The 14,168-nt window shown below is 42.2% G+C and overlaps 3 protein-coding genes across 3 annotated transcripts; 1 reads left to right on the forward strand and 2 right to left on the reverse strand.

Moving 5' to 3' along the window:
• The first annotated feature begins 3,235 nt into the window (after window positions 1–3,235).
• SARC_03581 (WD repeat-containing protein 5) lies at window positions 3,236–7,254 on the forward strand. Its single transcript, XM_014302618.1, has 7 exons — window positions 3,236–3,414; window positions 4,124–4,244; window positions 4,418–4,540; window positions 4,934–5,040; window positions 5,363–5,485; window positions 6,773–6,972; window positions 7,152–7,254. The coding sequence occupies exons 1-7, from the start codon at window positions 3,254–3,256 to the stop codon at window positions 7,247–7,249; spliced, it is 933 nt and encodes a 310-aa protein (XP_014158093.1). The 5' UTR covers window positions 3,236–3,253; the 3' UTR covers window positions 7,250–7,254.
• A 225-nt stretch (window positions 7,255–7,479) lies between these two features.
• Window positions 7,480–9,346, reverse strand: SARC_03582 (hypothetical protein; the record flags this gene model as incomplete). The annotated part of the gene is made up of 4 exons (XM_014302619.1): window positions 7,480–7,897; window positions 8,212–8,300; window positions 8,471–8,621; window positions 9,184–9,346. 4 exons carry the CDS (start codon window positions 9,344–9,346, stop codon window positions 7,572–7,574), a joined length of 729 nt encoding a protein of 242 aa, XP_014158094.1. The 3' UTR covers window positions 7,480–7,571.
• Window positions 9,347–9,681: 335 nt separating this feature from the next.
• Window positions 9,682–12,459, reverse strand: SARC_03583 (hypothetical protein; the record flags this gene model as incomplete). The annotated part of the gene is made up of 2 exons (XM_014302620.1): window positions 9,682–9,898; window positions 10,697–12,459. The coding sequence occupies 2 exons, from the start codon at window positions 12,457–12,459 to the stop codon at window positions 9,682–9,684; spliced, it is 1,980 nt and encodes a 659-aa protein (XP_014158095.1).
• Between the last annotated feature and the right edge of the window lie 1,709 nt (window positions 12,460–14,168).

Genomic DNA, 14,168 nt, shown 5'->3' on the forward strand with positions numbered 1-14,168 from the left:
TCGTACAAAATGCATATGTTCATACAAGAATATAGGATAGTAAAGGTCTAAACAATATTTACAACCACTTAACGACATAAAGAAGTCGGGTACACATCCTATATATTACCTAAGACCGTTTTACAAAGAGGATACTAAACAAACTCAGACTATCAATCAGATAGGAGAGGGATCCAAAGAATCACACAACGGGGTAAATTTAATAGGATAAAATCTTAAAGGACATAAATACGTATGGTACACATCCTATATATAGACATAAATACGTATGGTACACATCCTATATATATCACTTTAGAAGGTTCCGCAGAAAGGATATCAAACAAACTCCAACTATCAATCACATAGGAGAGGTATTCAAGGAATCACACAAAAGGCGGAAATCAAAGAGGATGAGATCTCAAACACTACCTGAATAGTAGAACACAAGTCGCTATTAAGACTTCGATATCGATAGTAAATACCAAGGTTTCTAGAAGTATTATAAAGACAGACAAGAGATTCAAACAGAAACACACCACAACTAGCACAAATAGTACGACAAGCATAGAGATTTAGAGAAGAAGCACACATGCTCACTTCTAATTTGACCACAGTCAAGTCATAAACACACACAGAGAAGGTAGATTAGTATAAAAGCACATAAGTATCAAGGATCACAAAAGAAAAGACGCTCTAAGATCGATCAAATCTCGGAAATAAGCATCTAATAAATTCCATGACACCAACCAAGTAATCAAGCGAGACACAACTACATAACAGGAAGGATATCTCGTATACCAGTCATAATGCAAGACACTGGAACAACCAAATCTCAAAAACACAGCTGTAAGGGGTAGAATCAGGAAATCGCTCAGATTCCAAATACGAATATCAAATGTTCCCCACACAGAACAAAGACCATACTATTAACACACAAGCGTGAGATTTAAACAGACGGATTGAAGTGGCAAGAGTAATCAACTCACTACAAGTTGTACACGAATACCAAGCGCTACTGATAGAACATAAGAAAGTTTATAGTGCGGAGAATCCAGCCTAACATCACACACAAACAAGGGCACAAAAGAGCATAGGTCCACAAGCGCACATGCGCACACGCAAGCTGAATAAGCACACACGAGTCGAGGTTCAAAACCAGAAACGAGTAGACAATAGGATATATATTACATAATAAAACAGGTGACATTATCACCAACACAGTTCGGTACAAAGACAAAGACAACTAGAGGTTTAGTACAGGACTGAACATCAGGGGTGACGTCAACAAGACTCAACTTCCCCAGAGATATCATTAAGACATAACATCTTGGACAGGACCGAACTTCAACAAGCGACGTCACTAGAACCAAACATCTCATTGAGATCACATATGAGAAATTAATTTCTCATATAAAGGAATAAGCACAAGTGACATCACACGTGACAAAATAAGCTTGACTAACAAACACCGTTTTTACACCTCATAGGTACAGGGTTTAGGGTTTTAGGGTTTAGGAGTAGTTCTGGTCAGCCTACACCGGCGGGGGTACCCATACTAGCATTAGTAATGCGTCTAGAAATAGCCAAGCGTATTTGTCAAGACAATACCTTTCTGGTGAGTAGATTTGTGTCCAAGCTGGAATAAACAGTACCGGTGCCGATACCTACTCTACACAAGATGAGGGTAGGCTTTCACGACCAACAGCCAGAACGACGCATGCCACTCGTGGATGCGGAACTCAGACGACGATATGATTTAGCTTTCAACGACTGTGGCGATGATGAGGAAGACGGCCTCATTTAAATAAGTCAGTAGATTTGTGAGTTAGAGCTCATGCGTTCACGCTTAGGCGACCAGATAAATGAACCACCTCTTGCAAAATTACTAAAGACTTCAGAATTTTCTAAGATGCCTAAAGATAGTTACTTTAGAATGGCAAACTATGAATATCTCATAGAGTTTACTACACAATGTAGCGACCTATTCTTAGCAAAGTCCATGCAACTGTATCAGTACCCAGCGCTAGAAACAAACCTATTAGATTCCACTAATGCAACAAAGAAGACCAAGTCAGTACTCAATAACTTGAGAGATTCTGAGACGCATACGACTAAGCACTTCAAGGAACCCGAGCAATTCAATAGGATTATTATTGATATACAGACTCAGAACCCACCCAGTAGACTATCTGTTGAAGAAGTTTGTCAATGGCATACAGAACAAGAAACTGAACGTCAATGGCGATGTTAGAGAAGCGTTACCGCAACTCAGACAAGGAACCCATACAATTTCAGCTACTCAAAGTACAAAGGTACCCAGCACTTAAGTACTACGGACAGCAAACACTGGCGGATACTCTAGTCAAAGAAGATAAGTAACCAGATGGGAGCGAAGGGCACTTGTCACACATAGAACACACCAAGTTTCATACTATGACCGAGTCACACATAAGAATGGCAGCCGTGATGCAAGGAAAGCGTATGTTGAGGGATCAAGTGCGAGCGCTAAACAAGCGAAACAACACACAAACAACCGTCCGAACAGAGGATAACACTACCAATGCTAACAAACGCTATAAAACAGACAATGATGCAACTAACCAAAACAAAACAATGGGATAGGCACAGGAGAAGAAGGGGGCACGTGAAGAGCGGGCATGTCCCTACTGCCTGGTAATGCCAGCCCCACATCGGTTCAGTAAATGTCCCAAGAAAAAGGTGAATCATGCCAATCAGGCTGAGGAGCGGGCAAAGAAGGATGTGCAGTTAGCAAGACTGTCAATTACATCTGACAAGGTGGAAGACATCATAGAAGGTGATGATTGTTTGTTTAATACCCCGAAGATGTCGCCAAGAGGCGCCTGCGGCGCCAATAGGCCTAATAAAACGCCTTTCGGGCTTTTTTTTTCAAGTTTGGCCAGCACACTTACCCTATGCGAGCCTACAGGGCCACAACCCACAGGCCACAGTGCACAGCCGCACAGGGCAGAGCCCACAGGGCCACAAAATGAAGGAGTATGTATTTATCACTGAAAACGTAGTTATTAGCTAAATGAATACCCTCTTTGAATAAACGTTTCACGGCGCCCCAGCCGTGTTTTATCACAAACTTTTTTTTGGCGGGAAATATTTCTTTCGACGCAACCAAATGATAGCCTCCTAAATTGAACAAGGAGGCTATGACGCAACCAGTATTTGTGATTTAGAATCCCCTGCTGCATTCAACGATACTCATATTCTACGCATTTACAATAACGTATACACGAGTGCAATGACCAATACAGACGTAGAATCGACCCACTATGTACTAGCATATACACTTGTTGGACATCGGAAAGCTGTGTCGTCTGTAAAGTTTAGCCCGAACGGAAAATGGGTCGCCAGTGCATCGGCTGATCAGATTATCATCGTTTGGGATGCAGTTAATGGCAGGCATGTTCGAAGTTTGGTGTGAGAATCTCAATTGCAATACATACGCTCATTTATGCAGTTGTTTTCATGTGCACTTTAATGGCTGGCAAGCCATAACCGTATTTGGGTCAGTTGGGATATTTATTTTAGGATCTCATAAGTCATTATGCAAAAAGGAATCTAACGACAGGTGGATAGTATTCTATTGGCATGTCTGATATATTCGTTCAATGTCGCATACGAATTGAACAAGGTACTATTGTGTGATGAATAACAGAAATTAAATTTAAGCCACCTTACGCGCAATTCAGGGGCGAGGTACTCATGCAGCTTTCATACACCGATTTCTGTGAGTCAGGAGGCCTCGCCATATTTAAATGTTCTGACTGATTCACAATACTTTGCCTTGCATTTTCTGCTGTTTTCTTGATAGATACTAATATTTTCCGCTCAAAATGTTGCGAAGATAGTATTTTGAGCTCATCACCTGCGTCATGTTGACTTTATGCGGGCTCGATGTAGCAATTGTAGAAGATGTAAATGGCCACAGGCGCAGCCTCTACACGCATGATCGTTTGAGCTTACACACGAAAACCAAGGCTTCTCTCGCGCAAAAAAAATAATCTCTGAGCAATGTAGCGGCAATTCTGGGGAGTCTTCGCAGTACCTATCAACTATAACGCCAGCACCATTGAAACTGACTGGGCACATCCTTCTTTGTGAAGTACAGTTTTATGCGACAGTTCGAGGGACACACACAAGGGATCAATGATATCGCGTGGTCAGGAGACTCGCGCTACTTATGCAGTGCCTCGGACGATACGACGATAAAGATATGGGATGTTTCTACGGTATGTCAGACTATACGATCTGTAGCGCCATTCTGCGGGCTGTTAGAAAGGCACCGGAGTCGTGCTTGTCGCTTATAGTGCGTAAAAACACTATGTTGTTTATAATGCATCATATACAATGACTTGTCAATACAGTAACCATGCCCAATCTTTTGCTGTATGTTACGAGACAGGGCCAGTGCTGTAAAACTCTGGAGGGACATCAAAATTATGTGTTCTGCGTTAATTTCAATCCACAGTCTACGCTAATCGTCTCAGGCTCGTATGACGAGAGTGTCAGGATATGGGATGTAAAGGTATGCATGGTTGTATACAATTAGAAAACTTGTCTCGAATACGTCCAGTTGGTAGAGGTCGGAATACTTTAGAGCTATCACGTGTATTTAAAGATGTTGTTGCCAAGTATTTAATGAATTAATGGCCCATGTTGAGTAGTATATTTATGGACTCGCCTGCCTACAATACAAAATCATACAAAACGATTTTGTAGCATGCAACTCGATTTTACAATATGGTCATATCGAGCCGACGAAGGGTGTATAAAGCTAAGCTACAGATGACCCACTTTATTTGCATCAGTGGATATTTATAGTTGTCTGAAAGATACGTTTCCGTAGTAGTATTTGATATTTGAAGGATCGTCTCCGATAGTTCCACTATTTTACTAATAGTTTCTATCGTAAATGCAGACTGGAAGGTGTTTACGGCCCTTGCCTGCCCACTCCGAGGCTGTATCTGCCATAGAGTTCATCCGGGATGGGACTCTAATCGTGTCATCAAGCTACGACGGTTTATGGTAGGGAAAATATAGAAAATGATCAAGTATATATTAGCATGTGTGCGTGTGCGCGCGTGCTCTTTGTGAAACTTATTTCAACTTGTTTATCGATTGAAAAGTTTGGATTTCCAATTCTATTCGAAACCCGGATGTCTTGTCAGTACCGACGAGTTAAAGGACGGCTGCATCATATTGCATTTGCCTCGGTTGAGTTAACATCTGCGAAAGCGCTCCGTATGTATAAATTATGGAAATACAAAACACATCAAATAATCGCCTAAGTTATGGCTTCGCACATACTTACTCGCTATCAATAACTCTGTTGTGCCCTGACCTGTAGTCGATTATGGGATACCGCGACCGGTCAATGCCTCAAGACTTTGATCGATGATGATACCACACCGGTGTCATACGTAAAATTCTCACCAAATGGCAAATACATTCTCACGGCCACGCTTGATGGGTATGTTCAAACTTGCGATGCGCATGCGAAAGGATTATCGGCTAGTCCAGCAAATTCAATCCCTGCAAACTATACCATGGGGTACGACAATGGTATTCATTATTGTGCATGTATGACTGCCGTATGACATATAGGATTTAATGGAATTAGCTTATGTGGTGCACATAGATTTACTGGAATTAGCTCATGTGACGCACTTATAGGATTTAAAGCAATCAGCCTATGTGACGCTCTTATAGAATTTAATAGAATAAGCTTATGTGGTGCACATTTACGATTTAATGAATTAGCCTATGTGACGCATTTATAGGATTTAATAGAATTAGCTTATGTGGTGCATATTTACGATTTAATGAATTAGCCTATGTGACGCACTAATAGGATTTAATGCAATTAGCTTAAGTGGTGCACTTATAGGGTTTGATAAATTAGCTTATGTGATGCACATTTACTATTTAATGAATTAGCTTATGTGATGCACTTATAGGATTTATTGGAATTACCTTATGTGGTGCATATTTACGATTTAATGAATTAGCCTATGTGACGCACTTAAAGGATTTAATGGCATTAGCTTATGTGATGCACTTATACGGTTAAATAAATTAGCATATGTGATGCACATTTACGATTTAATGACTTAGCTTATGTGACGCACTAATAGGATTTAATGCAATTAGCTTAAGTGGTGCACTTATAGGGTTTGATAAATTAGCTTATGTGATGCACATTTACTATTTAATGAATTAGCTTATGTGATGCACTTATAGGATTTATTGGAATTACCTTATGTGGTGCATATTTACGATTTAATGACTTAGCTTATGTGACGCACTAATAGGATTTAATGGAATTAGCTCATGTGGTGCACATATACGTATTTCTGTCCCGTTGGTGAGATTATTTTTTGAGTGTCCTGGATTAAATGAGTTGATTGAGTTACACTCTGCGCCTTTGAATGCTGAAGGGCATCGCGTGAGCATCTATAATAACAAAATCAGAATAGATTTACATTGGCACTTGTGAGTGTATTTCGCTGTAAAAAAATAGTTGCGTAAACGTTTGGAGCAAAGTCAAATTCCGTCAGGTCGGAGAGTGAGGGTTGCAAGAATTATGTCCCGAAAAAACTCTCTACTTGGCTCGAGCTACTTGTATCACTCATTTGCTTATGGATGATAATTTCAGATCAATTTGACTGCGGCATACCTCGCTCTGTCTTCAGTATTGCACATTCTGAGAACACTCACTTCGCGAATATTAAAGTGCATAGACTTTTCCGCCACACAGACGATTACGGCTATACGACTACATCACAGGGAAATGTCTGAAGACTTACAGTGGGCACAAAAACTCGAAGTTCTGCATACATGCAAACTTTAGTGTCACAGGCAAAGAGCGCAATGTTGTGTGCGGAAGCGAAGACCATTGTATTTATATCTGGGGCTTACAGTCGAAGAAAATTACACAGAAGCTTGAGGGCCACAAAGGTACGTGCCACTGGTTTTTCTGAACTCATGATATCGACCGTGTTTTGTGCTTGATGTTCAAACTACAGTATCGTACCGCGAAGCTACGCATGCGTTTGTGGACGCTAGCGTGCTTAAAAACTCGACCATTCATCATGCTCATCTCCATCTACTCGCACACAAAAAAATACTACCCGCAGATGTGGTGATATGCTGCGACTGTCACCCAACGCAAAATATAATCGCCTCTGGAGCATTGGAAAATGATTGTTCGGTGAAACTTTGGATGTCAAAATAAACAAATATAATAGTTTTCGGTAGATTATACTTTTACTTCGAAAAGGTATGGGTGGCCAAAGCGAATCAAACGTCACATCCAAGAGAATATTTAGGAATTTACCGTGATGTTTTATAGTTCTACTGAATGAACACGCGCAAAATAAGCAATATCTGCTTTGTAAATAATGAATATACATATTTGACGGGTATGTTTTTTGGGCACCAATTGAAGCCCTGAGACAAGGAACACGACCTTAAGGGTGGTTTATTTCAGTGGTATGTCTCGCTTTACAAAAGATAGGGACTAGCCGTTGCGTTGCGCCCACTGCACATGGGGAGTGTTACACCGCCACGCTGTTTGTCCTCGATGGCAAGCTTGTATTGCTGGGGACACTGCCTCGTGCATTACTGAATATACTGCCTCGTGCGTTGCTGAGTATGCTGCCTCGTGCGTTGCTGAGTAGGCTGCCTCTAGATTTAGACTTCACCGAAGTCTCATCAGTGCTTGTTTTGCTGCTCCTTGGAGACCACAGCATAGCCCAGCTATTTTTTCTAGAGGGTTCTTTTTTCGGATTGGGGTGGTCCCACTGTGTGACTTTCTTGATGTGGTTGGCGTAATACACTTCGCCTTCGTCAGTCCGCACTTCCTCCCACCCGAACGGCAACACTGTAGCGTAAAAGTGGTATTGGACTAGATCAGAAAATTGCAATTGCCACCACGGTAGATCGTATGTTTCGAATCACCCAACACCTTAAACGTGTGAGCTACCGATTTCATGTGTAGCATGTACTGCACCAAACGGTAAAATGGAGGTCATAAGGTTCTCACTTGTTTCTATGTGTTATTCTCGCTATGTCGTCCCTAATTCAGTGCTTACGCGTTCAATAGTAGCATCAATAGAGGTATTTCATGCTCAGTCAGCATTACGCAATGCACACAATCTGCAGATCACTGACAGCATATGTTGCTCAGAAGCATACCTCCTTTCGCCTGCTTCTTCAAAGTCTGATGACGTTTCAAATATATTTCTTCCCTTGGATCCAGCCAGGTCGTCGTCTTCGTGTGCGGGCTGAATTCAATATCGGTAAGCGTTAGCAAATTACGATACAACTCACAACGGGATAGTGTATAGTGTGAAATTTGAGGTCGAAGGTTCACAGTAAATGTTCGTATAGAGAATCAAAGTGTCAAAATTGTACATACGCACGGCATCATAGTATAGCTCAAACGTAGACATACTTGATGAAATAGTTTCTGTCCGTATTGGGGCAGACGCCCTTGTACCATCCTTCCGGCATTTCATCATTAGACCAGGGATACTCGGTGACGGTGGGTACAAAATCGTTCTTGATCTTTTCTGGTTGCGGCTTGACACTCCCTTTGATTAGGTCTGATTTGGAGGCAGATAACAGCAATCAAGGGATAAGGGTGATGTTGCGGAACCCCGTACGCATGAAGTGATTCCACATGTACTGCAGGTCATCGCATCATGTGCCTATTTGTTCACGCGCCAGCTACTGGATTCACGACTTATTGTAAGTTGATGCATAGATGGTAAGCAATTGATAGAGAGCCAGTCTAGTTTTGATCTGACAATGGAAAATTTCCCAGAAGCTAGGCACGATACAGTTGCAACGTCTGCAAACACGTTCTATGGGGTCACTGATATACGATTGATCACTTTACGAAGTTGAATACACATTTGTAGTTCAAGGTGTAGCAGGGCAGCGCCACAAGACATATCGAATCGATACCGACCCCTCACCCTCACCCGGAATATGGAGTGTTGCGACTGTGCAGTGTAGCGGTGACTCATATTCCTCAAACTATACTTATAAATACTACCTCACGCTCGTGCCACAGGTAGGGTACGGCAAAATTCACTACGGATTTAGGACTACAGATTATGAGGTACCTGGCGAACTCAGTCAAACGCACCACAACAAACATACCGCGCAGTGCAGGATCACGCACAACCTCCAGCGTCAGGCTATTACCAGCCTGCTTCAGCACACTGACGGCGTCCTCGTGACTGACCATGTAGACGATCACCCCATTCACAGTCAGAATCACGTCGCCAATATCCAGGATATTGGAAGCTGGCCCGTCCGCCATGACGTCTGCCACAACTGTTGTGTTAGATAATGGCGTTGTATGATTATAAGGATCTTGGTATCATACGTGAATCAGGGATCCGTACGATTGTATAAAAACAATCAAACGCGCAAGTACGTTTGTTTCCGCGCCGGCACCCGTTTAGTTTTAAACTCGCATTGTGCATGTGACAAAAGTCGACAAACATAGCCATTACTCTGAATAAGTGACCAATGGGCTGTGCTTGCAATTCAGGCAGTGTCGTAGGCGACAAAGGACAGCTTGTATTCTATGCAATTAAAAAACCCCCACTTTTATGCAATGAGAACGCACTATTTCACCAGGTAATCGTATGCTCAGCATGTCTCAAACTTACGTATAGGTAGACCGTATTCCAGTCCCCCTTTGATACTGATGCCGAGACCAGCCGTTCCTACATCCACATGGACTGTTCGCGAGTTGTGCAAGTACTCGTCGTATGCTCTGGGCTGAGGCATGTGGTCTCTAAGTGAACCCATAAGACTTTCATGGTACTCTCGCTCGGTCAGGTAGTACTGGTCGTCACTGACGTAGCTGTGTGAAGGAAAGGATGACACTTCATCTGGTCAAAAAAGGATATATTGGGCAGACATGTATACAAAAAGTATACGTGCTGTAAAATAAACATTATACTATGTAATGCATATAAATCCGGAAACAAACGTAGGTGCGACTATTGTACCGCTCAGAACAAATTAATGATTGTATGTATATATTCACACTCACGTGGCGGAGGTATACTGAAAGCCGTGTATATTTACGTCCAAATTGAAGCATATCAAAGGCCTGTTCAGAGCTATATAGACATACAAATCTGGATGTACTGATATACATAAATACATGCACACACACACACACACACACACACACACACACACACACACACACATACATACACACAACACACACACACACACACACACAGAGACACAGACACAGATACACATACACACATACACACACACACACACACATATATATATATATATAGATGCACACACATACACACACATACACAAACACGCACACATTTTATATATATATATATATACATATACATATACATATATATATATATATATATATATATTGTGTACTTTGTTATGTATACATATATGTATATAGATATATATAGATATACATACAAAGTATATATGTATTTTTAACATATATGTTGTGTCATAAACTTGTAATGTCTTGTTTATGCATTGACACGTATATACATGTCCTCCTCCCTACCATCCACGGATCTATATTTAAATATACAAACTTTACATATACAAATTTATAGTCATAGATACCCACATGTTTATACCGAGTATAAAAACGTACCTGTCTTCCTCGTATGATAGATCCTCTTCTCCACTATAGTCGATGTTAATCACTGCACTACAATAGTCACTTCCAATGGTTCCGTTGTTATAGCCGTCACGCTGAAACATCGGAGAGCCGGGGCTGTTATTGACACTTTTTTGTTTGCTAACATCCACCACCCCTGAACTGCCATTAACGCTGGTGCGCACATTTTGTCTGCCGTCGTGATATAGTTGAGGCATCGACTGTGTATGTGTGTAACCTTCTTCATCCACATACTCTGAATCGTCATATCCCAAGGGATGTCGGTGAAAGGACGGTGAGAGTACATCTGAGTCACTTCTGAGTGCACCGTGCGACGTGGCATGCGGCACCAGGTGGTTTCTGCTGTGGGACTGTAGCTGATTCTCTTGCATCGGCTGCTGCTGTGTGAACTTGCTGCCGGCGTGTCCACTATGGCCCGTCGGTGAGGAGTGTGGCCGCGCACCCCTACTACTTCTACCACTCCCAGGGACCCCCGGTGACCGGTGTTTGGGTTGCTGTACTACTACTGGTGACTGCTGTGGTCTGCCCGAGTGCAGCTGATCATGGCTATACGACGCTTTGTCACCCCAATACCCCGCCCGGCTAGGCCCATCGTAGTACTGGTGTGTGTGTGCAGACTGCGAGGCGCGTACTTGCATATGCGTGTGCTGTGTATGTGGGCGTGTGTGTGACTGTCGCGTGCCACCCCGCTGGCTGAACTGGTCGTCACTGTGCCTACTGCGTCGCATGTCATCGTTGGAGCGGTGCCAGTTGTGATCGCTGTTACGGTGGTGTTGGGGTGGGTGTGAGGTGCTTCGCTCATACTGTGTATTGGATATAGAATGAGAACTGCTGCACGCTTCGGAGGTTGGACTGGATTGTCTATGCAGTTTGTACTGCTGTTGGTGTGCTGACGGGTTAGGGTGTCGGGGCGTGCGATCTTCCATGCTCTGCATTCTACGGAGACTATTCTGGCTGGTGCTAGCATTCGTCTTAGGCCGATTAGATGTGTGTGAGTATCTATTGCCTGATTTTGTATGCGGGCTTCTACTGGCGTGTTCAGCGTGAGGTATATGCTGCTGTTTATGTCGCATGGGCCCCTTCATCCCTTTGAACTGCACACTCCGCTCACTCTGCGCCCGCTTGCCCGCATTGCTACTTTTTCCCACCGGCACATGGTCTCCCAGGCAATCCGATGAGTATACCTGGTTCCTGGTAGATATTTTGCTAATCTGCTTAGGTTGACTGAAGGTGTCGTGTGAATTGCCTCGACGCATGGGTGCCGTGCTAGACACAGGTCGATGTGTGTGAGTGGCCGATATTGCCTCTCTGTATATGTGCTTCTCTCTATCGTTGAATGTTTGTGTATTTTCATGTGCACGTCTCTCACGTGAAATGTGTGAGCCCTCCATGTCTGAGGTAGTACACCCAGACGCACTGTTAATACCACCACTGACGCCTGTAAGTTGTGCATGCTCTGGAAGGCTATCTAAACTGGGTGTAACGAACACGTGTGACGGTTCTGCAGCCACCCCTCTGTTGTCGATTCCCGTGCCAGTGTGTTTGTTCTCCTCTTCCACTACCACACCAACGCTACCTGCACTATTACTGATCCGAAGGCCTTCTAGAGGTATAATATCGTGTGCTTTCGTGCTCGTGTGCGCCGGCTGTAGTGATTGGGTCCGTTCTGTTTGCATCTGCGTCTTAAGCTCAAGCAACGACTTTTTGTTTACTGCGGGAAGCTCAGCCTGACTCATCATAACAGCATGCAGTGAAAACGAGGACGATGAGTGTGACCTGATACCTGCTGAACTACTAGAGCGTGAACATGGTAAGGGAGATAGCCCAGGCATATCATTGGTTGGCTGCGGCGCCTGTCTATCCCGCATCGTGTCCGTTTAAGGTCTGGTCTAGCTCAGCGGATGTAAGGTTATGTTTGAGGATATGAACTTATTCCTATGAGTTTATATCTATTTCCTTGCCAAGTATATTCGACTATGTGCGGGTTTTATCTCTGTGATTACTTCGCACGCTGTTTATCTTGCCCACTCGCCTGGAATTCTCGGCCTTAGAGCCTCTTCACGAGTCTAATGTAATCGAATTTTATATGTATAGTGTAGTTTTGCCACGTTGTGTATTCAAAGTGGTATGAATGGGACAGCTCCACATACGCACGTTTATATCAGTAAGAGATATGTCAAGCCACCCCACCGTCAGTGTCCAGCGACAATACTTACTACTGCACTCTGGTACTCTGTAAAACAATCGAGTTATTGGGAGGACCGAGTACCGACCGTGCTGATGGACCGATAGACGATACCCAATCAGATCTTTGTATTATTTATTTCTAAAAGGGACAAGCTATGTGACAAACTACCAAGACCCAAGAAGTATGTACCAACTGTAAATGGGACAAAGCTACATATTTACCTATTTACTACAATGTATGTACCAACTTACCAAGTACCAGTATTAACCAACTGCATAACTGTTACTGCAGTACAATTTTTTTTTACGGGTTTGCTTTTTATTATCTGATACGAGGGAATTCATGGGCTGGCTGGGGGGCGAGTCACTCGAGCGTCGGTTTTTGTATGTACAGTGTACAACACCATTTTGGGACAAATATAGTCCAGCAAAAGCAATCACGCCCGCAGCGACAATGACCCGGAATATCGAGGTGCGAGGTGCGGGAGGATCTAGTTGTAAAGTAGTAATTGGCTGCTTTTTTAAAAGCTTTTTTTTTTCGCGTCTACTTTTGTTTTCACAATCGATACTTTTACATATGTAGTGGTCAGTAATATATTTATTTTGCATTCGCCGTCTCTACTCTCTAGTCTCTACTCGACTCTACTCTAGAGAAACGAACTGACGCGCGAATTCACAAGAGAGCTTGACTACATACATACACATGCATTTGCATACAATATGTATTGGACGTTGAAACAAGGACTTATTTCACCAATTCTAAAATGACAATCGCTTTACCAACAGAGGCATTAGAATCTTATTGTAATTTAGCCACGATATTTGAGGGGTAAACAGACATGCGAAACTCCACTTTATGAGCCACTGGACTCCTAGGTCTGTTCACTATAGGAAAGCTAACGGAAATAGTTTAGCCAACGATATATGTATCTGTATATGTATATGTATACATGTATATATACGCATATACATATACATAAACAAGTCCATATGTCATATTTGAATACTCAGATATCAGTATATATATATATATATATGATTATACATACACACACACACACATAACACACACACATATATATTATATATATATATATATAGTACACCCACACATACACAAACACACACACACACACACACACATATATATATATATATATATACATANATATATATATATATATATATATATATATATATATATATAATATATATATATATATATATATACTATATATATATATATATAATATATATA

The sequence above is a fragment of the Sphaeroforma arctica genome, assembly GCF_001186125.1.
Source record: "Sphaeroforma arctica JP610 unplaced genomic scaffold supercont1.185, whole genome shotgun sequence".
Classification (NCBI taxonomy): Eukaryota; class Ichthyosporea; order Ichthyophonida; genus Sphaeroforma; species Sphaeroforma arctica.

Excerpts from the sequence above, each read along its gene's own strand:
- SARC_03581 (XM_014302618.1), top strand. The coding sequence starts at position 3,254 with ATGACCAATACAGACGTAGAATCGACCCACTATGTACTAGCATATACA. Across the intron at positions 4,541-4,933 it reads TCAGGATATGGGATGTAAAG|ACTGGAAGGTGTTTACGGCC; the intron begins GTATGCATGGTT and ends TCGTAAATGCAG. Across the intron at positions 6,973-7,151 it reads GAAGCTTGAGGGCCACAAAG|ATGTGGTGATATGCTGCGAC; the intron begins GTACGTGCCACT and ends TACTACCCGCAG.